Source organism: Salvia splendens, chromosome 20, assembly GCF_004379255.2.
Source record: "Salvia splendens isolate huo1 chromosome 20, SspV2, whole genome shotgun sequence".
Taxonomy (NCBI): domain Eukaryota; kingdom Viridiplantae; phylum Streptophyta; class Magnoliopsida; order Lamiales; family Lamiaceae; genus Salvia; species Salvia splendens.
In genome coordinates, this window is record NC_056051.1 from 21,427,674 (window position 1) to 21,455,570 (window position 27,897).

A 27,897-nucleotide genomic window follows, 5' to 3' on the forward strand; every position below is an offset into this window, starting at 1 on the left:
TTGTATTTTGTCTAACTAAATGTGCAAAGCATGTGAAGTACTAGATGTCTATTCCTTGTAAATCTAAAATCAAACTTATTCTTGAGTAACTATTGGGAGATATGAAGAAAATACCCATATTAATTGCATTTGTTCTTAAAATGCAATGTTAATTAACCCCTTCGCTTCATATGTTGGCTTGGTTGTTACTAATTTTAAGTTGCTACTAGTATTTATTTTAATTTTTGTTGCAGTTGAATTCTATCTTGTATCAACATTACTAGTATTTGTTATTTCTCTTGCTTTGAAGTTTTTTCTGATTCTTGTTGAATATCTCTTCTACCAATGTTGTGGCTTTACTGAAAGCTAACTAATTTTTTACTTAAAGAGTCATATGCTTTCTTTTCTTTTCTTAGTAGTAGTCAGTTCAGTTGCCATCATTATAGTTGATTTATTTTCTTTCACAGGCTATGCAGACACCATTTCGGAGCTATCTGCAAGAGATGCTAGCTTTTGTAAGTTTCTAACTTCTGTATCAACTTCTGTATCTCAAATCATTAATCTCTGTAGTGCTTAGCCTTCTACAAAACGGTTTTGAAGAATTTTATGTGCTCTCATCTCTAAAGCATTAAAGGACAAGTCGTTGAAGGTGCAATGTACATTGTGCGTAAGCAGTAAAGGACAAGTCACAACTTTTTCTGAAATTGAATCCAGTTGAGGGGTTCGTTCCTATTAAGTAGTTTCAAATGTAATTTAAGCATTTTATACAATCTCTTCCCTTTTATGTCCGGTTTCCTTCTAAACTCTTCATTTGTGTCATTAATGGTAGTAGGTCAAGAGAGAGCAAGCTGAACGTGAAGCACTTGGAGCTTTGCCCCTTTATCAGCTCACCATTCCCTGAGAGGACATTTCTTGCTGCCAGGCGCCATTGAACTGAATTACGTATAATTGAACAAGTAAATGTGATCCCGAACTTCTTCCTCTTTAAGAACTGTAATGTGTGTATATTAATGATCAGAAAATCATTTTTTTTCTTTTTTTTCTAGCTACTGGTTATCAACAAATAATGCTGTGTAACTTTCTATTAACTGCATCACGTAAATACTGATGGTTGTGCCTCTTAATACAGAGTAGTTGTATGAGATTATATATCTTGCTATGTACTTATTTCATCTTTGCTCGACACTGCGATACTTATATGGACTTCTGTTTATTTTAATTTGAATTGAGAAGAGTTTTGTTTGGATTTGAAAAGAAAAAAAATGATGAAATAATGGTTGTATGATATTTAACGCTACTCTTATCTGGTGTTTATCATAGTTGCAATTGCTTGTTTATTTGATGCATTAGCAAAAATAATTGGAAATGTCCATGAGAAGTAAAAAAGGAAATCAGGGAGAGATTGTAGGGTGGGTGAAACTATACTACATGAGAAATAAAATTAATCTTGATGTCCTATTAAAGGACATTCCATGTGAGGCTGGCGATGCTTTAATTTAAAGACAGGCTCTTGTTAGTTATAGGTTATATCCTACTTTGTCTGAAATTTGTAAAGTATGTATTTTGTAACGTATTCTTCTTTTCTAATGGAATACTTACAATTTTATTTGTGATCCAAAACTCGATACATCTTGTATATCTTGTCTATTTTTGGTCCATATTGTTTTCATTCATGAACGAGATTCAATCTTTTTGCACTACGGTCATGCAGAACTATCAAAATCATACAATACGACAGCAATGAAAACAAGATCTAGTGTCCTTGTTCTTGATCTTGGGTTGAAAGATGTCATAATTGTATTCATCGACAAAACCCCTAAGTTCACGAATGAATCATTAGAATCAACCCTTCTCCCTTATGAGGCCTTTTAAAGGGGTGAGTGACTCATTTTTACACAAACCATAGGTGAAAGAGCTACTCAAGATGAATAAACCCTCGTTCAAGAGAAACTAGAAGCTGAGTTGACAGCCAATGGAGCGGCTGAATTGGTTGGCTCGGAAGCGATAAGTCCAGCTCATAAAATGAGACATCGTGGCATGCGAATATTCAAGTCTTGTACAAGGTCACAACACGAGCCAAGGATTGATATATTGCTTCTATTTACTAATTTATAGTTTACCTACATTATTCCCATACATGGATATATATATATATATATATAGCTAACTTTCGTACCCCGATGGATGTAGCTAGGGGGAATGGGAGGGTGCGGCCGACTCTGGAGGGTCATCCATAGGGCCTAAATGTCCGTTAGGGTCGAGCCGGAAAATACCACATACGTTTTCAATGTAAAAAGATTGTTATTTTCACGAAGAAGACATCATATTTTTCAAAATATATTGTGAATTTTTAATTTTAATCTTTATTGAACTATGGCTGTGCCTTATCTTTTTTCACCGCTATAAAAATATACTCCATAGTTGGTAATGTAGTCAGTTGTAGATGTACAATTTTTTTAAAGCATGGGATCATTACTGTCTCTAAATTATTGGTTGTTAGGATGTCCCCTCAAATATTGTAATATATGGCTGTGATTTTGCTTGTGATCACTAAACAAATTTCAACTTTTACGATGACAAAGCAAGAAGCAATAGCCCCCTTTGCGTTACAACTTATTTAACCCATTAAATACCGATAATAAATTTAAAGTTCAATATTAATTACAAGAAACTTACCGTATATATATGGACTAATTTTAGTGGACTATCCAAAATTTAAAAAATATATATTAGTATTATTGTTGGACATGAATGGCGACATGGAAAAGAAAAACTTGAAAAAATGAAAAAGTAAATTGATTTATCTTTTATTTATAGTCACGGATGAGTTGCAATTTGGTAGAAGTAGTATAAAACATCAAATCGGTTTCTGCTGGATAAATGAACCAGAAATGAAATATGAGTTCATTTATGGCCACATTTAATTGGGGAATTTGGCTTAGGACAAATTGGAAGCATATACAACAATCCGAGCATATATATGTGTGTACGAGCATATATATGTGTGCACTCGTTATCGCATTTACTTCGGTAGTTTTAAAATTCATTAATAACATGTACTTTTTCACTCATTTTTATTTCCGTTACTTTCTTCACTTATTTTTTTATTATTTTGCTGAAATCAATTTTGAAAGGTGCCACGGTTAGAATTTGACAAAATTTCATGAATTTATATTGAGTGATGCTAAATGGTCATAATGTGGTCGGTCATAAAGAGTTAATTTAGTCCATTTACATGTATAAAAAATTAGAATTACCGGTATAAACTTGTATGTGTGTGAATGGACTTGTAAGTTGATACTTATCTTTGAATTTCATTACGTAAAACACATTAATATTACGAATTACTGTATACGTTGAGCAACAATCAAGAAATGACAGTAGTAATAAGTTGAGCAAAAACTACGAAAGAGCAACACTAACATGTTGAGCAACATATAATGAAGATGATATAAAAGTAAAATCAAGTAGTATTAAACCAAAAATTTGAAAAAAAATCAATTTTTTTATTATTTAATTAATTTATGGCTGGCCATAATGTGGCCACATAGCTTTATTCATTTATATAATACTCCATATTAACTCCTCATAATTTGCATTATGGTGTTAAAGTTAACCGCCACCTAGTTTTCATTTTTTAAAACTAATTATTCCATCCGTCTCACAATAAAAGTCACATTTTGGCATTTCAGTCTATCCCATAATAAGAATCACATTTCACTTTTTTATCATAAATGGTAAGTAGGTCTCACATTCCACTAACTCACTTCACTCACATTTTATTATAAAGTCAATATAAAAAAAGTGGACCTCATATTCCACTAACTTTTTCAACCCTCTATTCTTTTCTTTTCTTAAAATCTGTGCCCACAACTAAAGTGACTCATATTATGGAACGGAAGGAGTAATTTGCATGGGGAAAAGAAAGTATAAAAAATCACTTGCATTAGAAACAGGCCATATGGGGTACTAGGTAGGATTCTAGCAATTGTAATGAGTTATTAATATTGATATATGCGTGCGTTAAAATGACAACACCCCTTAAAGTAATACTATACCACTATTTTTAGCCAATCATTTGTACACGTGGACGAATAATCAGCTGCCATGTGGCAATCATAAAAAATGCTCAAGGGTAAATTTTCTCGGCCATCAATATTCAATACGCTAGACAACAATCTAATCTATAGATTGTTGTCTAGCGTTTATACTATTGTTGTGTAGTGTTTATAATATTGCTGGATACGTAGTGTCACAGCGTCACTTTAAGAGGTGATGTCATTTTAACATAAGCCTCTATATATATATAATATAGGGGAGCGTTATTCTCCTATTCATCCCTTAGATCCTTTATTCTTCTTAATATGGGCCATTAGATCTCATTCATCAACGCTCCAGATGATCTGCATTATTACACTATAATGGTGCATTATTAGTCGGTGTGCATTATTCAACTGAAAATCTGCATTATTAAATGACACATGACATCAATCTAACCGTCGGATGACAAAATCGTGGGGCTAAGATCAAGAAGGAAAAATGAGGAAATATGAAAAAAAGGAAATAAATATATAGGAATATAGATGTATAATTGAAGACAAGAGCAATTAAAGATATCCACGTGAGAAATAAATAGGATTGAGGGGCATGGAATGTGCAGAAACTGCGAATTTTGCCGCATTTATGCATATTCTCAATTAATGCATTCATTTCTGCGTCGGCAGAGTTCTCTCCACTCTATAATTATAGTAGATATCGACGTGGTGCCATTGTCACCCATCTAAAAAAGATCATTTGGGAAAAAAAATTTTGATTAAATATGACAACAATATAAATTAGCGTCAATTGGGATTACCTCGGTCATTCGTCAACCATTTCTTGACAATTAGATATATGCGATAAACTAGAAAAATATAATGTGAAGTGGGGACAATAAATTCGCGTCAATTTGGATTAACTCATTCATTCATTAACATTTCTTGATAGCTAGATCGACAAGTTCGAGGGAAATTATGTATACCTAATACCATGGCAAACCAAAAATACTATATGGATAAAACGTTCTACTACTATTTAAATGATGTGAAAGTCGCGATTGACCAACATTAATATCCGTTTTAGCATTTTGCCCATAAATAAAGCACCTACAAAGTATGAAATAATGAAATACTCAGTCATGGTTTCTATTCATTAACTAAAGTTTAAATGATAAAAAAAATTACAAAATGTAATTATGATATAATCAACACTAATGAATAGTAAATCAATGACAAAAATTCCAGAATTGAAAAACAGTTTCAAAAGAAAAATTAGTCGTCAACAGTTTAACATGATTTGGGTTAAAAAATCATTTTCAATAGAGACATCAACATGTGCAAATTTATTAATTATGCCCAAAATGAGGCATATCAAAGCCTGCGGAATTATAAAATTAATTTCGATTTTTCGGCTGTAATTGTATGTAGCCTTATGATGGTGCTTTTCATGTGCAGCTCAAACAGGACCACAACCACAGAGAAAGAGATAACGACACTATATATTCATAAACAACATTAAAAATTACTACAAATTAAAGAACTGTCCAAACTGTTTATCTTTTTATTTTTCACAAATGAATGTGAACTATATCCAATTTCCAATAATGAAAAAAAATCATATTGATTTGTTAAAATCGAAAAAGGTTGGGAAGGACATCAGGAATATCAGCTGTCAAGATGGTAAAGGACATGACTTAAAAGTTTTTGGCTTGGTTTGGTCACAATCCACCTTCAATTATGATGCCAATTTATCTCTACAACTCCTCCATCCCAATTCCCAAGTCAATTGAAGCGTTTTTAGAGATAAGAGATTTGAGAAAATTGATTTTTAAAGGTTAAGATGGATGCAGAATTTTGATTCAAATCCCCATTGAGGATTGTTTAAGTTGAACCCAAATCTCTTAATAAATATACCAAGAGAGGCTTTAGGTCTAAAAAATATGGTGTCACATTGTCATTCATAAAAGCCTCTAAAAAGTCTAAAATTTAATCGAATCAAGTGAATCTCAAATAGGGAGAAGATTGAGTAAATAGTCGATTGGAAGATTAATTTCTTCCCATCCAAGAAAAATCCAAGTCTAGGACTATTATCATAATTAAAGGGAAAATGTATATTTTTCAAAATTAAAAAAAAAAGTTAAAAGAGGCTAAAAATGATAGACGGCCCACATCTTAATTCAAGGTAGTAAATTGAGGCCCACAGGAATTGCGATTTATAACCTGTCAAAGAAAGCCCAATATAGGGATACGTCTCAAGGTTTTGTAGTATCCACTGGGCCCATTCCACTTGCTGCGGGCCCCGCAAGTCTCGTGGCTTGTCTTTGTAGTGCCAAACTATTAAAAGGCTAGTTTTGTCCTTTTATCTCTCTATCTACCTCCTGTTTTATCTATTCGAGGAGTCGCCCTCATGATTCTAACACAAATAATTGTACGAGACGAGTGGCTAAATTGCTAGGGAATTGGGCAAGATTTGATCAACTTTATTTGAGCTTCTTTCTATCTTTCATGACTTCAAATGTGTATTAGGGTATCCACTATAGGGGCGGCCGCCCCCTTCCCACTGCCGCCCCGCCGAGCTATAGTGGAGCAAGAGGCCGCCCCGAGCCGGACGCCGTTCCCGGGGAGGAACGCCCATCGGCGAGTTTAGTGCGAGGACGCGCCGGTCCGGAACCTCCAAGGCGATAGGCGCGCCGGCCTACGCCGACAGCCCCCTTGATTTTTATTTTTTTTTTTAAATTTTCGACATTTTTTGAGAGGATGGGAGAAGGAAGAGGGAAGGAGGAATTTTTTTGAATACACGTTTTTTGTTATTATTGATTTAATTGGTTATAAAATTTCGAGGCTATTGAAAGTGTCCGTCTATAGTGGCGGAAACCTTTTTCTTTGGACACGTACAAAAAACTGGGGCTGTGAACAAATAAGGGGGCGGGGCTATTGGGGACGTCCGCCTTATAGTGATACTCTTATAGTATGTTGTAGAAATTCTAGGCTCTTGTTAAAGATATAGGTTTGGAAAGTTGTACATCCAATTCACCAAGTGGTACCCAAATAGTATTATGCTAGTGGTGACCATGGAAAATAGTATACCCACTCTATCATTAATTGTCACGAATTGATTCTAACCCGAATTTTTAGAAATATGAAAAAATATTATGAATGAAAAGAGTTAATGAAATTTGAATTATACTTTTATATATTAATTTTATAATAAAATAAATGAGTTAGTGAATTATAGTGTTCACTATCAAAAATAATAAAAAAATAAGTGTGACAAGTATTGACGGACATACCAAAAAGAAAAACTAGTGACAAGTAATGGCATCGGCACATATAAAACCAAAAACCCCAAAAGACATCAGTTGAGTTCCGAGACACCTAAGGGCACCCACAACGGTAGAACTGGAGTGGTACCGGATTGCAGTCGAGTTCCCCCTAATGGAATTTTCAATGAAGATCATCGATTTTAGATAGGGCTCTTCTAATGTCCTTTTAGTATTATACCACACAATGTCATTCATCATCCAATGATTATGATACTTTAAATTTGATACTGCAACATTTCATGATACACAATCCATTTCCTATCTAGTTTATATTAATTTATTTCTGTAAAGAGCAGGGTAAGAGATCTTTTGGTTTTGATGCGATTAACATTTACTGTATAATGCAAAACATTTGGTCATTTTTGTTCTAAACAAGTTAAAGAACAAAACACAATTGATCAAAAAATAATTCTTCTAATTTAAAATTGTTAAATAAAACTATATACAAATAGGCAGCTTGAAGGCCTTGATATTAGATGCGAATAATTTATGGTTAATTACATGTAAAATTAACTAAATTGAAGATCATATTTTCAATTACAATGCCATATTAAAAGTGTTTAGAATAAATAAAAAAGAACTTCTAGTTATAATTTTAATTGCATATATTAATATTTATTTTAAAGTTATAATTTTTTTTTATTAAAGTTCAATTATTAAATATAATCAATTACAATAAATCAAAAAAGGAAAAGGTTCGGCCACACAATCGACTTCCTGAGACGTAACAAGACCGCAGTCTCATGTCTAAGTCATGAGTGACAATAAAATACAGATAATTAAAAAAGTATATAAGTTATGTTGAAAATTGTATTATATAATCATGTAATGTGCGGTAAATATATTTATTAGAGTTTTTTCACGTTTCGAATATGAAGAGTAACATGGTACTGGTATTCATCTCAATTTCACTTCGACATAACATACTAGCCCTTTTACTTTTCATTTATAGTACTACTATTATACAAATATATACTCCCTTCATCCTAACTAAGTGAATTTTAGACATGGAGATTAATAAATTATATTGAAAAGTAGGAAAAATGAATAAAATAAGAAAGATAAATAAAGAGTAAAGTAGATGCTGTAATAACGTAATAGTGATTGAATGTTTTATTTTTTTTATTAAAAAATAAAATGACTCAACTTAATTGGGACATTTCAAAGAGAAATATGACTCAACTTAGTTGGGAAGGAGCTAATTTCTCGGTCCTAGTTAATTATTCACTAAGGGCCCGTTTGGTAGCTATGTCATGTTTCGACTAGGCATGATACAATTCATGATACTTATCATAGTTTCAATTAGTTAAGAAATATATATTGGGTGTTTGGTAGATTAAGATAATTGTGAATTATCTTATTTAAGTGTTTGGTTCAACAAGTCACAAATAAGGATTAAATTTGTAATTGTCAAAAATATCCTCATTAATTTTATTTAATTACTTAATTATCCTTATGTTGCCCTAATAATTCCTATAAGTATGGGTTATGTTACCCTAATAACAGCCACAGCCGCTCTTTCTGTATTATCAACACACTACCTTCACTTCTGAGCAGTGCTTCCATATCACGAAGAATCCGGTGAGTTTACTCACTTCCGTCTGAACAAGTAGGCGTATTTCGTTTGTTCAAATGTCCATTGTTGATGCAGTAGTTGTCCATTGTCCATTGTTTTGCCGCCTTTTTTTTGAATGACTTCTTTCTGTTTTAGCACTTTGGATATTGTCATTTCGTTTTCATCATCTACGAAATGTTTTGCTTTGCATAATACTTCTACTACTACATATGCACTTACTTGCCCCTTTTTTTTGAATGACTTCTTTCTGTTTTAGCACTTGAGGAATCCAGAATCTTGATTTATTTTGGACAATAATCAGAGCATAAGCATTGATTAAGGATGAAGTATGATAGGTTGAGGAGTATAGGGGGAGGATACAGAGTGTGGTGGGGGACTTTGCTTCTGTATTGCGTTCGTTGCAGATCGTGCTGCTGGTATCGGGGTTCTATACGTTAAGGCACCCCAAGCTCCGGAGCAAGTCGCCGCCCATCTCTACTGATACAAATACATCAGTAACATAATCGGGCACTCGAGCATTGCATCCAGTTTAAGAGGGCATCTTGAAAGTGGTTATATACCAAATAAAGGAGTTTTCAAGGAAGATAAAATAAGGATATGTACAAGGAGGAATGGACAACTTTGTATATCTATTAATAAAAAATGACGTCTTCCAAAAACAATTTTCTTCAATTTTCTTAATGAATGAATGTGCTTATGATAAAGTTCAGAATATGGTATAACAGCATATGCATCAATAAAAATTCATTCTTTGTTGCTATTGGGGATAAAAGTATGAAATGGTGAGTCGGACAAACTCAATCCTTTGCAAGCGTACTGTGAATATCTGTACCAAACTTGAACAAGCTCAAGAGGCCCAAGTTTTACCAAAATCTGGAAATAGGAAAACGCAGACAGAGCTGCAATGTGTCCAAGAGATAATGAAGTCACACAATTAGAGATTGGAGAAATAGTATAACAATTAGAAATTGGAGAAATTAGCGTTGAAATAATCCAAGACATTCGAGGGGTTTTTTTCCAAACATTTCAGATAAATCTTGAAGAATACTTGCAAAAAACCTAACCTTGATTCAGAAATAGAGTCGCGGGAGAAATGGAGTCTCGCCGGAAGTAATGGAGTCGCCGGATGTTTGAGTCACCGGAAAGAATGGAGGGAGGGAGGTAGAATGTTTTGTGAAGTGAGGAAGAGTTGTTATGTTTTGTGAAGTGAAGAATTTGTGAAGTAGGCGTATGTTTAATGAAGTGATGGAGTGAGGAAGTGGTGTTAGTTTTGGATTAGGGTTAGAAAGTTTTAAATTATGGGTATAAATGTATTTTGCAAAATTAACTAGGTATCCTTGATATGTAACATGCCAAAATGGGTGGTTACATAACATGCCAAAACATAGATTTTTTAATGGGCTTTGTGCGGGCCGGATACAGAACACGGGCTATTAAGTTTATTAACATAGCTACCAAATGCACAAATAAACCCGGATTAATCCTCTTATCTAATCGTAACATAGCTACCAAACGGGACCTTATATTTTATTATAAATAGGCCATACAATTCACTATAACTCATTCTACTCCTATTTTATTATAAAATAAACACATAAAAATGTGACTCATATTCCATTAGTTTTTTCAATTCACTTTCCTCTACATTTTTAAAAATCTATGCCAGAAACAAAGTGGACAATCATTAGGGGACGGATGAAGTACTATCAACATATTTTGAAACGCTCCTACAATATATTACTCCACAAATGAGAGAATATAAACATATGAAATTTTAATTTTTCAATAATTTATAATGCAACTAATGACGTTAATAATATTTTCTGATGTAATATTAGAATTAACATAAATATGTATGGAGTATAAAAAAAGTAATGCTAATGTAGCCTAAGAGCATCTCCAATGGCGGACGTCCGGTCGGACGTCCGCTACGGGCGACCGGGACGTCCGCCATTGTGGCGTCGAAGGTCGGATACGGACGTCCTGTGAGGACGTCGGGTGTCCTCGGACGTGCGGGCGACGGGCGGGCGGACGTCCGCCATTGTGGAGTGGGTCGGACGTCCGGTAATTAAATTTTTTTTTAAACTCTATATATACGGCTCGTTGAACTTCATTTCATTCGCACCACTTGTGTTAACAAGTTTCTCTCTTCTTTTACGTAATTACATTACTGTGATTTTTTACGTAATTATAATTTCGTTTTTACGTAATTACATTATTGTGATTTTTTTTATTGCGGGAAGTCCTAGTGGGAAGGGCGATGGGAAGAGCGGATTGTGTAGGGGATGTCCTAGTGACGTGGCAGTGGGATGGGAAGTCCTAGTGACGTGGCAGAAGGTGTTTTTGGGATGTCCTAGTGGATGTCCGAGTGGGACATCCGCTCACTGGAGATGCTCTAAAGAAAATAGATGTACTGTACGTATAGATGTCGGCAATAACGTAATTAAAACAAAAGTTGAGGCTAGTTTGAAGTGCTGGCATGCATAAAAAGGGAGTCTCTGACTTCAATTTGAAATCAGACACCTAAACTCAATAATTCTATTTTTCGTCGTAGTTTCTGCACAAAAGAGTGAGCATAGTTGTGAATCAAGAAATGGGGAGCTTCCCTGCTCTGTCGGTGCTGCTGTTCTTGGCTGCTGCTTGCCACAATGCTTTTGCCTTCAGAGATGGTAAGAGAAAGACACACATTTCTAGTTTGCTTATATTTTCTCATTACTTGAGCTGTACAGCTTCATCTCCTTTTCCCTTTTCTAAATATTTGAACTTGATACATGGGAACTCTCTGGATTCGGGAACTAAGCTCTGGAAATTGGATTTTTCAAGATTTTAATCTTTTTTCATTATTTTTTTGCCTCTTTTAAGTCTGTGTTGTGTGTGTTTTGCAAGAATAACTACACCATAATGTTGCAAAATACCAGTACATTCTTACTCTGGCAATTTAATCATATGTTAAATGCAACTAAATTATTCATGTTTCATACCATACCAACATTAATAAGGTTTACTTCTCGAGAAACCAAACACACATTTATAAACCTTATCACATTTGGGGAAAATAAATAGTACTAATTTTCATCTCTCCTGAGAATGACACAAGGCATCCAGAATTAAAGCATCACGTTCTTGGATTTGAGGAAACTATACATAATTCTGTGATTTAGCCCTATTATATGTGAATCCATGTGCTACTTATTGGTTTATTAGTGTGACAAACATTCTTGGATGCTTCACTGTAAAGTTTATTATAAGAGCAAGAATCATAGATTTCTACAAATTAGCCTTTTCCCATTTGATATTTTGTTGTTTAGGATGATTATTCTTTGAGTATGAAAATCCTATTTCCATCACATGGGATTGCACATGCCACACACATAGAGAGAGAGAGAGAGAATTGAGGCTAATACCTACAGCTGGTCTTGCTAGTTGATGTGTGCAGTTGTCTCCTTAGCATGTTACTCCACATTCTAAATTCCTATCAAGAAACCAAAAAGTGATAGAGATGTTGTTATGAGGCTAATTCATTTTCCTTTTTTACAATTCTTGAATCATAAACTTTTTGAAGCTAAGTGCTTGCTTGGTTAATCTGAAACCACAGGGTTGTTAGACAATGGCAACTTTGAGATGGCTCCATCCGCCTCTGACCTCAATGGCACCATTGTGCTCAAACCCCACGCCATCCCGAAATGGCAGATCTCCGGCTTTGTTGAGTACATCAAGGCCGGGCAGCAGCAGGGCGACATGCTACTGGTGGTGCCAGAGGGATATGCTGCAGTGAGGCTGGGGAACGAGGCCTCGATCAAGCAACTGATCAATGTCACAAAGGGGATGTACTATTCACTAACGTTTAGTGCTGCCCGGACCTGTGCTCAGGAGGAGAGGGTGAACGTCTCTGTAGCGCCCGACTTTGGAGTCCTGCCAATCCAGACATTGTACAGCAGCAATGGCTGGGACTCGTATGCGTGGGCGTTCAAGACAAGTAGCACCGTGGCTGAGATCCTCATCCACAACCCGGGCGTTGAGGAGGATCCCGCCTGTGGACCTCTCATTGATGCAATAGCAATTCGGGCTTTATACCCTCCGAGGCCAACAAACCGTAAGTTCACTCATTCCACCAATGCTTATCAGCTTATGGAACTATTTGCAATGGTTTTGGATTATGCTTGGTTACATAAATTGCATATGTGAATTAGGCAGATTAATTAGTGCTTTAAAACCATGATTACTGGACATTATCTGTATGCTTCTTACAAACTTACAAAGCTTATGTCTCTTCCTCCCCATCTCCTCTGCCTCTGGACATTATCTGTCGTTGTCAATCGACAAGTTGCCAAAAATGTTTTGGTCCTACTTGTTGAGGGGAAGAAGACAGGATATGGGATTTGCTCTTTTTTGACTACTCAAAATGAATTTACTTTCCAACTCTGTCTTCTTGCAAGATTCAATTTTTACTCGAATGAATTTACTTTTCAACTCTATCTTGTTGCAAGATTCCATTTTTACTCGAATGAGTTTACTTTTCAACTCTGTCTTGTTGCAAGATTCAGTTTTTTTTTTCAGGTTTTTGATTCCTAATACATCCTTTGCTTTATTCCTGCAACTTTCTTGATTGTTTGTTTGATGAAAACATGCTGGATTTTTAGGGGTAAGATCATAACCTAACAATGCTTGTTTACAGAGAACCTGTTGAAAAATGGTGACTTTGAAGAAGGTGCCTACATATTTCCCAACACAAGCTGGGGAGTCCTAATCCCACCAAACATAGAGGACGACAACTCCCCCCTCCCGGCCTGGATGGTCGAGTCCCTCAAGGCCGTGAAGTACATTGATGCGGCTCACTTCTCAGTCCCACACGGCCAGAGGGCTATAGAGCTCGTGGGGGGAAAGGAGAGCGCCATCGCGCAGGTGGCCAGGACCATCATCGGCAAGACCTACCAACTGACATTCGCGGTTGGGGACGCTAGCAACGCCTGTGAGGGATCCATGATCGTTGAGGCGTTTGCCGGGAGGGACACCCTCAAGGTCCCCTACGAGTCCAAGGGCAAGGGCGGATACAAGCGCGCTATGCAGAGGTTCGTTGCAGTCAGTGCTCGCACCAGGATCATGTTCCTCAGCACCTACTACCACATGAGGAGCGACGACTACGCCTCCCTCTGTGGGCCCGTGGTGGACGACGTGAAGCTGCTCAGCGTCCGCCACCCGAGGAGGCATGCCTGATGGATAGTACTACTTCTTGTTGCTACAATGGATGATGATTTTGTTTTGTTTTGCATTTTGATCTGGTCCTATCAATACTCTGCCAGATCCCAAGTTTTTAAGGTGTAACAGTATATATAGAGGAGTGGTATTTGATTTTCAGATGTACTATTAAGCCCAATAAATGGGAAAGGGATTTGGTGGGAAGAGAGTGGTATGGTTTTATCATTTTGCCATGGAGGTTGAATGGCAGAGATTGATCTACATTCAGTATGTCTATTTTAAGTGTGTGGCAGAGGTTGAGTTAATGAGAATCAAATGAAATAGCCAATACTTATTCAGTGATATTCGGACCATCCGCCACTTTGTATCTTATCCGTCTCATATCTTATCTATTCATGGGCCCCACTATACTTTTCACTCCATCTCTTAACTAAGAGACAACACCTGCAACCCTCCGTCTTTTATCCATCTCTTAATCATCTCATCCTTTAATTATTCATTCAATTTTATTTTTTATTTTTATTTCCAACAAATTCAATTAATAAAATCACACTTCATTAAATAAAATAAAATTACAACTTAAAATCCTAAAAAAAATACATAATTAAATTCGTGGCAAAATATATAAAAAAAGACATAATTTAAAATACAATTTTATAGAAATTATAAAAACTACTCCGCCGGGGAATCATCCCCCGAAGGCGATGGCGGTGCACTCAAGCTACCTGGAGGCGGAATACAAATTTGTCTTGCTATATACTCAATTCCGGCAAGATGGGCTTGATATTGTGGAGGCGTCATGCGGGAAGTGTACGCCATCGTGGCGGTCAAGTACATGGACAATAGGGTGTTCGAGCCCGAGACCGAGCCCGACTCGCGTGATTCGCCTCGGCCCCTCCTCCGTCTAGCCGCCTTCGCTGCCTTGGTCCCTTGCGGCCGACAACACCCACGGGAGGAGCCCCCTACATCGGTGGCCGTGCCCTCAACATCTTGTGAGGCGCTGCCTCACCCGCCCTCACTAGACGAGTATTGGCCACCCGCCGTGTGCTTCGTGCGCTTTGAGCTCGAGCCCTGGCTGGACTGGACACCGCTGACCCACCTTTCAACGTCTTTGACGGCCTCCCAAACATCGACATGTTTGAATTCTTTGCCGTTGTCGTCAAAGAAGACTCGCAAAGCCGCTCTCATAATGTCGGCTCCACTGGCTCCACTTTGGTATTGAGACGCTTCACTCTTGTAGATGCCGCAAAAATTTTTGACATCTCTGTCGATGCGGTCAAACTGACTGCGGAGCATCTTCAGGGTGCGGCGGCGGGACCGAGCCGGCTTGTTCTCGTTGTAGGCGGTGGTGACCTTTTCCCAAAAACACTTGTGGGTTTGTTGATTCCCGACGATGGGATCGTACGAGACGCTGACCCAAGCGTTGAACAAAGTCATCATGTCCACCCGGCTGTATGGATGCCGGCCTATATCCTCCTCCTCCTCCTCCTTGGCTGCCTCCTCTTCTTCCTCCACGGCGTCGAATGCACGACCCCTGGAGCTTCCACCGCCTCGTCCTCCTTTCGGATTGGGTTCATTCGGATAATCCTCCCTAATTTGGGATAATCCCTGCGAATACCTCGGGGCGAAGGGACGAGCGATGCATACACATCAAAATGGGGTGGTTGGTATGCCGCCGGCGTCGGCGAGCCTTGGGTACCCGGCGTCGACGAGCCGGAACCGGAACCACCCAAGACATTGTACATGCCCCCTAGTCGCCAAACGTGTTTATGTCAAAGCCGCCGGAGCCGCCAGAGTTTCCGTCGCCGGACATTTTGTGATGAAAATTGGAGAGGCGAGATGAAAATTGGAGAGGAAATGGAGATGATTTGAGAATAATAGATGTGTGTTTGTGTGTATAATGAGGATGAAAGAGAAGTATTTATAGAGTAAAAAATTATAAAAAATAAAAAAAATTTACCATTCAACGGTAATATTACCGTTTTTTAATTTTTTTTATTAAAATCGATTTTTTTAAAAAAAAACTATTTATTGCGTCAGCGTGACGACACCCACTCGCGGGCCGGCGAGTGGGCGTCACGTGGCGCTGGCGCGTGGCGAGCTGTCGCGCGAGCCGTCCCTCCGGGACGAGACGTTCGGCGAGACGGGACCGAGACGGAAGGCTGCAACGCTGTCTCGCGGCCGTCTCGTCTCTCCGAGACGAGATCGAGACGCACGCGAGACGCGTTGCGGATGCTCTCATGTTCTTCCTATCATTTTCTTTTGTATTGTGAGCTTAATTTCAATAAATTGGAATGTAAGAGGTAAAATAAAACGATTAGCTAACTTTTAAATGTTATCTCTATTATTTTAAGGTGAGTAATCTATTAATTGGCTTTCTTTTTCAATGACAACTAGGCTCTAAGAGTGTACATTATGTCTATATTAATATCGGATATGATAGTATTGCATAGTTGTCTAGCTCTATTTAAACCCCACTGCCAAACAGCCGTCTTTCATAACATTGGTGCACACTAATTTAAGACTCGATTATATTTCTGTTCTTAAGTGCTCATGTTTTTATTGTCATTGTGATAATTTCATTTGGGGGAGTAACATGTTATTATTAGTATTAGTATTACTACTTATTATAGTAGCATCTATTTATTTAATTATTAGGTTTTAACTTTGACAACTAAAACTTTGTATGGCTTTCGTGCAACGTAAAATAGTATTCGAAATCAAGTCGTCTCGTATCAACACAAATTGAACCGTATTACTATTAATATTTTCTCCGTTCCTAAAAATATAAACTATTTTCATTTTAATCCGTTCCTATAAACTTGAAAAGTATGAAATATTCTAAAATAAAAAATTTTCTCTAATAAATTAAAATTCATTCTCTACTAATAATATTTTAAAAACTTTTTCTATTTATCTCTAGTTCACTTTACGATTTATATATTAAAACTCACTAATGATATATTAAAGCTCATGTACAATCTCAGTATAAATTTAAATCATTTGAAACATTATGAATTCGAGGCCCAAACCAATTAGAGCATCCTCATCCGTGCTCTTACCAACGAGCATGGATGTGGGTCCGAACCCACTTTTACTCCCTGTCCTTAGGCAAGAGCACAACACCCACATCCGTGCTCTTCCGCAAGGACAAGCTCAATGGTCCCACCATTCTATTATTCAATTTAAATAAAAACATTTCCACAATATTAAAATGCATTAAAATTACTCGGAATACTATTACAAATTATAAAAAAATAAAAATTACATAATTAAAATTCTAAAAATTAAAAATTACATAATTAAAATCCTAAAAATTGAAAATTACATAATTAAACTCCTAAAATATAAAAATTACATAATTAAAGGCTAAAAATACCCCGTGAAAGATTATTCATCCGGCTCCACCCCCAATGTTCTTTGGAGACCCCGTATCATTGCCACATAAGATCGAAGTTGCTCGTGGGTCATAATTAACCTATCGGCCAAATTCAATTGGGCCAAAACCCCCTCACAACGAGTTGGTGGGGGGTTGAGGTGGTACAAAGGGAGCAGGAGCGGGATCGGGGGCGGATGGAGTCGCGGCGCGACGACGGTTGGCCGTCGACTTCTTCCTTCCTTGCGGTCGGCGTTGGGAACTACTCAGGCCGGCGTCGAGACTACCCAAGTTAGCTCCGACGAGCTGGGTGGACACCTCATCGGAGCCGGCGTCGGATAGGGATACCGACCTCGACCGTTTGCTGGAGGAGCTAAAGGAGGATGATACGCCTCCCATATACTTCGGATGCACACGGACCTCCAGCCAAACATTGAGGTACTTGAACGGTTTGTAGTGTTGGGATTGGTAGGTCGCCAACGCGGCACTCATGATGTCGACCTCGCTTCTGCCGCTCCCCGCCGACCGCTCTTCCTGGAGGTAATACCCCTGGAACTTTTGGATTTCTTCGTTGGCTCTGTATATGGAATTGCGCACCATACTCTCGTTGCGCTTGATTGTTCCAGCCGGCCGGTTTTGATGGTACCGGCGACAGACGCACCACCAAAAATTGTCCCCGAATTGGTTCGTGCCAATCTCCGGATCTTCGGAGATAGACAAAAACGCTTTGAGTAATTGATCCATCTCCCCCGGAGTGTACGGGGTGCAGACACCACAAGTAGGAAGATGAGGAGTTTGAGAGCTGTCGCTCCCTCCCGCTATAAGTACGGGTGGTTCGGGTGCCCACCCGTATTGCCCATCGGGGGCATCTTGGTCGTCCACCAGGTAAGACCGATAGCCACCCGGAGCTTGCGAACTTTGGGTTTGAGGATGGGCCGAAAATTCTGTTTCCGGACTAGGAAATAGTTGCGAGCCAAACCATTCGTGGTTCCAACCGCGGGAGTCTGAGGGGTGATCGCCGGAGCGGGATATTTTTTTTTTGTAAGAGTGAAAGAAAGATTGAGAATTGTAAGAATGGAAATGAGAGAATTTAAATGAGAATTGTGTAGTGTGGTGTGAATTTTTTTGTGTGGAAGTGGGGGTATTTATAGATGAAAATGTGAATTTTTGGGGAAAAAATTTAAAAAATAAATTAAAAGTGGGGAGAAAACGGATATGGAGTAATTTTTTGGGAAGTAGGAAAATATTTTTTTTATTTTTAATCGGATTTTTTAATTAAAATCTGATTTAAAAAAAAATTCCAACGGCATTGCCATTGGCCAATCAGGCGTTGACACGTGTGCTGCTCGCTGGCACGGACGTACTGGATGCATCGAGCAACGCCGCGTCAGCTGCAAGAGCGCAGCGGCGAACAACGGTGCGCCGCGCCGCTGGTTCAGACGGACGGACGGCATGGTGTCACCGCTGCGAATGCTCTTATTCCACCACTGGCTCGGATAGACGGACGGCGTGGTGTCACCGATGCGAATGCTCATATTCTAATAATGATCCTTCTATTACTAACAATACTAATTCAATAAACATGTGGCGAGCACGTGATGGTGCTCCAGCTTTGATCCGACGGCTGAGATGATCGCGTCAGCTTAAAGCAGTTCCACTTGGCGTAAATTCAAAAACTCCAACGCAAAATCTACGCTACGTTTTTTAGGGCTCCAGAATATATACACTCAAAGCTCACAATTAACAGCAATATCTCTCTTCCTGTGTTGTGTGGCTTGTGTCTACTCTAACAGCGATAACAAATGGTAATCAGCCAGCTTATTTCGAAATTCAAGCTCGATTTGCTGTTTTGATGATTTTTTCTTTCTACGGTTTGTGATTGTTTACCATTTTCGTGAAATTTTAGGCTCTGCCGAATCAGCAGACCGTGGACTACCCAAGCTTCAAGCTTGTAATTGTTGGCGATGGCGGTACAGGTATTTAATTCGACTTAAATCTCGATCTGAGTTTTTTTCATGTGTTTGCTTAATTGCTTGGATGAATGGATTCGATTGTTTTTTTGTTTACATGTGTTTTTGGAAAAGCCGAGCCTTCTTCATCTCTGTGTCGTCAGATCAATTAGCATTGATTTCATGTTTAAGCAATTGCGGTTATTTCCAATGTATTGTTAATTGTTATTTTTGTATGTATAGTTTTTAGTAACCTTAGGTTTTTCTTTTTGGTTTTGATTTAGGATGATCTCAGTGACTGCTTATTTGAATTAATGTGATTCGAAGTTCAGTTTGTAGAAACGTTGTTCTATTTAGTTTAGTTTAGTAAGTAGATCAATGAGTAGAAGAAAGAGCTTACTAATCAATGGTATATCACTGTAATTTGATGGCAGGGAAAACTACATTTGTAAAGAGGCATCTCACCGGGGAATTCGAGAAGAAATATGAACGTAAGAAACTTAACCTTACCAATAATCTCAGTGTATACTATCGTTTTATGTTTTCCTTTTCTTTCGTATTGACAAAGAGACTTCTTTGAACAGCTACAATTGGTGTGGAGGTCCATCCTCTTGATTTTTTCACCAACTGTGGGAAGATCAGATTTTATTGCTGGGACACTGCTGGTCAGGAGAAGTTTGGTGGTTTGAGAGATGGATACTAGTAAGTAATTTGTGTAATCATCCACTATGCATGAGTGTCTGATAGAATTTGGTTGGTTGATGGTGATGAATTTGAAATGATGCAGCATCCATGGACAATGTGCCATTATCATGTTTGATGTAACTGCTCGGTTAACTTACAAGAACGTCCCCACATGGCATCGTGATCTTTGCCGGTATGTGTTGCTTACTAGACTGTTATCCTGATAGTGAAGTTTTGCTACATCATATTTGAACGCTTTGCTGCTGTAAAATTTCAGTGTCTGTGAGAACATCCCAATTGTGCTCTGTGGAAACAAGGTTGATGTCAAGAACAGGCAAGTGAAGGCCAAGCAGGTTACTTTCCACAGGAAAAAGAACTTGCAGTATTATGAAATTTCGGCCAAGAGCAATTACAACTTCGAGAAGCCCTTCCTTTATCTGGCTAGGAAGCTCGCTGGGTAATTACCTCTAAATTGCAAATATTTGTGCTAAAATCCAACCCCATAGTTTGTGGGAAGCAAATATATGGGTTTCTCTTTGTTAACATCTTTCTCTGGTTGCAGTGACCCTAACTTGCACTTTGTTGAGTCACCTGCTCTAGCTCCACCGGAAGTTCAGATCGATTTGGTTGCTCAGCAACAGTATATTTCTGCCTCCTCTCCTACCTACCATAGTTGTATTACAATATATGGCTTTTTGTTGATGATATGATAAACCTTGAAACATATTTTGCAGGCATGAAGCCGAGCTTGCAGAAGCAGTTCATCAGCCCCTTCCGGATGATGATGATGATGCGTTTGACTAAGTGGTTGTCTTGTGAGTTGTGGTGGTGTCCCAGAAAACCTTCCGCTCTAGGGAATATAAGAGGATTAAATGACATACTTAGGCTTTGAACTGCGATTTGAGTAGGTTGAGGGAAAAGATGATTTACTTCTGATTCAATGTGATTTGCATGTAGTTCACATTTTCAGTTGAGCTCTTTAGTTGTTTAATTTGGTGTTTTTTTAATCCATTTTACATTTAAGTTCTGATGATTTGCATGTTACTCTTTATCATGGATGTTCAAACTGGTGGATTGATGCGTATGTCGTGTTGGCTTCATGGTTTTTAATTTTAACCGAGTATCTCATTAAATCATACAACCTCCATATTTTAAAATTAGAAATTATTTCCATTTTGGACTGTATAGAAACTTTCTAAACTTTTTATTTTAGGAAGTGGACCTCATAATTCACTAATTCTATTTCCACTACTTTTTTCTTCTTCTCTTACTTTACCAATTCTTCTCTCTTATTTTATCCATTGTGCATTAAAACTCGTGCCGTATTTTTCAAATACGGAGGTAATACCTCCGGTCATGGAGCTTTACAAAAACATTTTTTTAATTGTATTTTGCTATAAACATTTGTAGTTATTTTAAAAAAAATAAGTTTCAGTATTTACTGGTTCTGGCTTTGAATGGAAATGGGCAAATTTTAGTGGTCTCGGTTCCAGAGTAACAAATTTCTGTCTTTTATGTTTTTCAATTCCAGTGACACGGTGATACAGAATTGAACTTTAAAAGTAAACATAGAACAATAAACAATAATTTAACAACAACGTTTGTGTGTGCATTGTTTAATAATGAAATGTTTACTAATTACAAGTTTTGATAAGCAAACCCACAATCCAAAAATTTGCAGTTTTATCTTGTACTTCAGCCATTCCAAATTACTTGTTCTATATTTCTTTTTGTATTGTCTCAAACATTTACTTCATTTTTTTTGGTAAAAAAATTATTCTTTCACTTCATTTATTCTCTATTTTTCTCTCTAATTTTTTTTATAACTTTATTCTCTCTTCACTTAAGCTTTAAACATCAATTTTTTTTTAATTTTGTAATTAAAAGAAATGCACCAACTAGCCTAAGATAGAGGGAGTACTACAAAATTGGATCTATAAAAATAAGGAAAATACTTTAAAAACTTTAAACATTGAAAAATACTTAGATCAAAATCAAAATCCACATTATAGTACATTATTTAACTTTAGTTAATTTATGAATCTAGTTATTGTTGTTGTAATCGCCTCATAGATCAGCCGCTTTCGGTACATTCTTTACTTTTGGTTTTGTCGTCATCATCTATTTCATTTCATTTCCTGAGCTTTTAGGGTATCCACTATGGGATAGCCGCGGCTATAGCCCCGGCCGGGGCGATCTCGGGGCGGTCTTGGGGTCTATATAGTCGAGGCGACTTTCGCCCCGAGGCGGGCGAAAAATGTGGGGCGGATGAGGCATCGGCGATTTCCGGGCGAGGACGCGCCGGTCGCCCTATCGCCGCGCCTATAGTGCGCCTATCACTCCTCCACCATCCATTTTTCATCATTTTCATACACTCTCCCTTCATTCACTATACACTTTCACTCTCTAAAAATGACGGTGGAGACGACGAATCACCCGGCTCGAAAGAATCGGGATATGGCAGCAATCCTTTACAGCCGTCGGAATATGGCGGCTATCCTTCTCAGCCGTCGGGATATGGCGGCTCTCCGTCCCAGCCGTGGGCATCGAGTCCAACTCCTCCTCTATCTCAGTCGTGGAGGTCTTCTCCCACGCCCCAACCTTTTCAGTGGAATCTGGAGGCTATTGGAAGTGTCCACTAGAGTGGCGGAAATAAAAAATTGGGGCTGTGGACAAAAAAGGGCGGAGCTATTGGAGTGTCCACCTTATAGTGGACACTCTTAGTTTCGATCTCGTCCAATCATCAAACGCCGAGGATTTATAGTAAAGATCTCTCTCTCATTTCGTTGAATTTCACAGGATGACTTCTCAAACTTAACAACCTTTAAATCACGAACCTTAATTCATTTTTTTTATAACAGAAGACTTGCAACTTCCTTCACATCATCAATAATATACGGACCTTAGCTTTAATGTTATCTAACGCTCGGGAGAATTTGAAAATCGCAAACGGAGAGAGAGATTTTTTGAAAATCTATAAAGTTTAAGATATTACATAATTATTAATTAATCAAGTCTAATAGTGCTAGAGTTAGGAAGTCTTATTTATCATAGAATAAAGGCTTTACTATAATAAATTACTACAATAACTAGGTTTCCTATGATAAATTCTTTGTCAAATATCGCTTAGAGATATTATTTCCAAATAATTACATTAGTCAGAATTAAGAAGTTGTACTAATTATTTAATTAACTTTATTAGTATTAAGGCCAACTTTGACCAGTTAAAAGGTCAACCGAGTCAAGAAAAATCAAAGTATTAATCCGACTTTCCTGAAACCCGCGTTTGTAATTGTAATATATACTTCTCCTACTTTCTTTAAGCAGAATATTTGTTTGAACACATTCTGTGCACAGACTATTCTTTTGTTTTTCCAAATTTCTATTCAAGAAATACAGTATTCATTTTGGGGGAAAAGCCACTTTTGGAATCTACTACTTTCACCTTCATAAATTTTCTGATTTCCATTCCTATATACATTTCTGATATCAAACTGTGACCGTGTATATTTGTTGAATTAAGCACCCAGGAAAATGAAAAGTACATGCCACAAAATTAGGATGTGAAAACCAAGATAAACTCCAAGCTACTAAATGTAACCTTGTATTGTAGTACCTGGGATTCTGCAAAAATATCCTCAGCAAAATACATACAGTTATAATGAAACAATAGTAATATAGACTAACTGCTGGGTACCAAGGCCAGGAGAACAACAGTTTCGACGACTGTATCGTCGTGCATATCACAGAATCAGCTTTTAGCAAATCAACCATGCCTCCAACTTGGCCCTGGGGATTTCAAGATTGATCAATAACCCATCTTCACACATAAATTATGCTTTATGCCATCGAAAGTGGAAACGAAGAATAGAATCGATACAGTTACTTCATATCGTCAAGACAAACTGAACAAGATTAGTTCACCATGTTCGGGTTGTAGTACTAGTAGCCAGGAAAACTGTTTGATGTTGTATAATACACCGTAAAAAGAAAAACAGCTAACGAATCCAGAATAAATGGGACGACAATATTTTATTTATAAGAAGCATCTAAACTAGATGACAAAGGGAAGAATTTGATACATCTTTCTTAGTAACAAACTACCCAACTCCTAAACAGAATCAAATGTAATACCAAAACATCAACTTACATTGTTGAAACATAACAAATTCCAGATGCAAGAATAATGTACCGATTAACAAGGAAAAAACTATCGTTATCTGACACTTACACAAGTTTTAGCAGATATTAGGCACTTCAGCTCTGTCAAATGTTCATCATTTGAAATATGGAGCATGATACGAAGATTTGTCAACATCGATTCCTGTTCCCAACTTAAGGGACCTGAAGCGTACAGAGCTTCTAGAGTTCTGCGATAAGCTTGCAACTCTAACCTACGGATACTGGTTCCTACTTCCTCTCTTGGAGGATGAGAGCTACTTTTCCTCTCGAATCCCGAACCATTACTAGACTCAGCATCACTATCTACGGAGTCTGTTTCTCGAGAAACTAGGTAGATAGAAGGCATGTCAAAGTTGCTTGGACTCTGATCAGTAATACTACAACTACCCACAGAGGAGGCATCCCTGTCTGAACTATTCGATTGCGTATGTCTGATTCCAGGAACATCATTCACTTTCACCTTCACCATTTGACTGTATGCACTCGGTATAATTTTGAGGGAAGCATGTATGTTTTTCTCACCCAAAATCTTTTTTGGGGAAGCAGCCAGTCTTTGTTTCCTCCCGTCTTTCTCAATTGCTCGTAACTTTTGGCTAGGCCTGTCAAGTGCTTCATTGGTAGAAGAGCCATAAGGGGACATCCTCTTTAGCGACCTTGAATCATGATGAGATTCCATAAATCGAGACTCATCCAAAATATTGATGCAATTATTTGGAGGTGTCTTCTTAGCCCTTGCTTTTGGTAGAGGGATCTTGAAATTCACATTCTGATGACAAATCGAAGTTGATGGTTTGCTAGTTGTAACATCCTCAGCTCCTCGAGAACTCTGAAATCAATATAAACCAGGAGATCAGAGGCATTAGAGAAGAATACATTAGTAAGAAATGACTTAAAAAACAAATAAACCAGAGACTTGGAGCACACTACAAGTTAACTTCTTGAATTGATTGCTAAAAATATGCAGGCGAGGCAAAAATCAATGTCATTAAATGTCAAAAATTGCCCAAGGCAACGGGGAAGAATCCAAAAAGGTAGCATGTGCACAGCAATGACGGTGAGATGTTAATGAAACACAAGAGCTATGGAAAAACAGAAACTACCTTTCCAAACAGAACCCATTTGCCATCATGCCATGTCTGCTTAGTCCTAATGTTTGATCCATCAACAACAGATTCCATGGAGCACCCAAGCAACCTTACCAAATACCGTTTCTGGATTGCAGCTGCTCGAAAGGAAATCTTCTTGCTTATAGTTCCTCTTTTGCCTTGCAATACGTTCAGGATAGTAGCAGCCTTCCAGGCATATTCGTAAAATATCTCCACAACATCTCCAGCTACGTATTCCTCGACACCTTGCACCAATGGCTGACACGGCCTTACAAACATCCTTGAAACTGTCTCCACTTTGTGTTCACTCGACATACCTGGATAGCTATCATATTTCAAACAATAAGTATTTCGATTGCCAGACAAAACCTCAGCAACATGCCACGAAACTGGATTCTCTTCATTGTTCATAAGCTCCACCTTATCCCCTTTCTTAAATTTCATCATCAGAATCCCAAATAGCAAAGGCCTGTTCAACAAGAAAACGACATAATGCCATTTAATAGCGTATAAATATGGAGAATCAAAATTCAAAACTGACAGAGTGATTAGATTTAGAGTAAAATTTGACTTCAATCTTACTGTATTCAAGATTCAGAAAAACAAAAATAAAAACAGAGAGCATATATTCAATCACATCAAAAGTCTAACCTTTACACAGAAAACAAGATAATCAATTCATCGCTAGATTTAATTACAAATGAAGTTTTTTTTTTAACGCCAAGGACAAGTGCAGCATTAGATTTTCCAGGAGAAATCAATGAAAATCACGATTTTTCATTTCTGCTGAAAATCAAGCTGATCGGAAAGAATTGGCTAGTAAAATGAAAATGATTTGTGATTTTAATTTCCAGAAAAAAATCAGTAATTCATAACAACTTTAAACAGTTTATCATGATAATCTTCAAGAATTCAACATTTGAAAACTAAACTAATTATAAAAAAGTTTGAAATATACAGAAACCTGTTAGACTTGCCACAATGTCAATAAAAAAAGGGAAATTCAACGAAATAATCAAGAATATAGATCCAAAGCGTAAAAAAGAGTCAAAATTTGTTAAAACCCCCAAAAGCTACTACTCAACATTGATCAATTTAGCATTTGAAAGCAAAGAACATGAAACCCTAAAATTAGAAAACCACTGACCTTTTTCCTCAAAATAAAAGCCAATTCTGGAGGTGAGAAGTTGTGATCAGGTGAAATTGATCCCTGAATTTTATCACTTCTTCCAAAACACAACTCTGATTTCACTAGGGTTTGTTTCCTTCTCTTTGAATAATGTATGATACCAAAAATTTGTATCTCTTGTTCTTGGTGAAAATTTAGTTTCAGCTAAAAAAATTGATTTATTAAAATTCAGTATATATGCGACAGAGAGTATTTCGAATAAATCAAGAATATTGATTTAAAAATTCAATCCAAACCATTAAAAAACGGTCATGGTGCGAATTGCACGCCATCACGCGCCCATTTCAGCCGTGCACGATAAACCTTCTTTTATTATGAGCCTAACATGATTAATTATACGTTTTTCTTTTTTTTTTTCTGTATTAAGATTTTATATATCGATGTTTAATGTGTTAAACTGAGATTGAATAATAGAGAATGATAATGCACTGTATTACTTTAAATGGAATATTCTAAAAAAATAAAATGTCAATTTAAATGGACAAGCAAAGTACTCCCTTCATCTCAAGGAAGATGACCATTTCCTTGGGCGGCACGAGAAGATGACCATCTCAAGGAAGATGACCATCTCAAGGAAGATGACCATTTCCTTGACCATGTCAATTTAAATGGACAAGCAAAGTACTCCCTTTATTTTTAATAATGGATCATCTTAGTTGAGACAAACCAAAAAGGAAAGTGAGTTATTTTCAATGAGACAAATGGAGTATTAGTTAATTATCATCATCGAATTTGAATTATTAGCAAAATAAGTCGGATTAAGTGATTCAATGTTGAATTGTTTGGATGATCTATAATATTACTTGTATCAACTGATATGATTTTGATATTTAGGACGATTGAAAATATAAGTTGGATTACGTAGTTGGATTTCAAGTAAATTCTTGTTTATAGCATATGACCACTTTTCATTTTTTGTTTATTTCAAATTAAAATGAATCATTTTCATAAATAAATCTTCTTTGTTCTCTTTTGTTCTCATTAAAATATTTATTTCACCCTACAATTTTACCTGCGTGTAACTCAAAAATATGATCTTAAATGTAAAACGAATTTTTTTATAGCTTTAACTAGATTTACTTTATAGGAATGTCTTTGTCACTCCATTTCTCTTTCTTCTTCGAGTAGATTGGCCTTTTATGTTACTTAATTTCAGTAAATATATATTCCTATATTTCTTCACCAAGACTAAAAGATTATTAAACAAAATAAAATGCATATGGTACGGAGAGAACATTTATTACTCACAAAAAAAAATGAAAAATAGCATGAAATTCGAAGATCTCAAGTTTCTTATTAA

General features: G+C 37.1%; 3 protein-coding genes and 1 long non-coding RNA gene across 6 annotated transcripts in view; 3 read left to right on the forward strand and 1 right to left on the reverse strand.

Annotated features, from left to right (window-relative positions):
- On the forward strand, positions 1-1,126 carry LOC121781112. Its single transcript, XR_006046145.1, has 2 exons — positions 1-494; positions 606-1,126. It is a non-coding gene; the product is annotated as an uncharacterized LOC121781112 (long non-coding RNA).
- A 10,300-nt stretch (positions 1,127-11,426) lies between these two features.
- LOC121780722 lies at positions 11,427-14,453 on the forward strand. The gene is made up of 3 exons (XM_042178354.1): positions 11,427-11,584; positions 12,511-13,008; positions 13,591-14,453. The coding sequence occupies exons 1-3, from the start codon at positions 11,509-11,511 to the stop codon at positions 14,127-14,129; spliced, it is 1,113 nt and encodes a 370-aa protein (XP_042034288.1). The 5' UTR covers positions 11,427-11,508; the 3' UTR covers positions 14,130-14,453.
- A 4,718-nt stretch (positions 14,454-19,171) lies between these two features.
- Positions 19,172-21,147, forward strand: LOC121782725 (GTP-binding nuclear protein Ran1A-like). The gene is made up of 8 exons (XM_042180675.1): positions 19,172-19,292; positions 19,394-19,463; positions 19,871-19,927; positions 20,021-20,138; positions 20,224-20,313; positions 20,398-20,577; positions 20,683-20,760; positions 20,855-21,147. The coding sequence occupies exons 1-8, from the start codon at positions 19,290-19,292 to the stop codon at positions 20,922-20,924; spliced, it is 666 nt and encodes a 221-aa protein (XP_042036609.1). The 5' UTR covers positions 19,172-19,289; the 3' UTR covers positions 20,925-21,147.
- Positions 21,148-23,592: 2,445 nt separating this feature from the next.
- The window catches only part of LOC121781830, a 32,268-nt gene continuing 27,963 nt past the window's right edge, over positions 23,593-27,897 (reverse strand). Inside the window, exons 1-4 of one of the 3 annotated variants that reach the window (XM_042179530.1) lie at positions 26,556-26,787; positions 25,403-25,877; positions 24,352-25,128; positions 23,593-23,909 (exon numbers count right to left, since the gene is read on the reverse strand). In XM_042179530.1, coding sequence (XP_042035464.1) covers positions 23,610-23,909; positions 24,352-25,128; positions 25,403-25,855 — 1,530 coding nt within the window. In that variant the 5' untranslated portion in view covers positions 25,856-25,877; positions 26,556-26,787 and the 3' untranslated portion in view covers positions 23,593-23,609. Of the gene's footprint in view, positions 23,910-24,133; positions 25,129-25,402; positions 25,878-26,555; positions 26,788-27,897 lie in introns of those variants that run through there. The other 2 variants (XM_042179531.1, XM_042179532.1) reach the window with 2 other exon arrangements.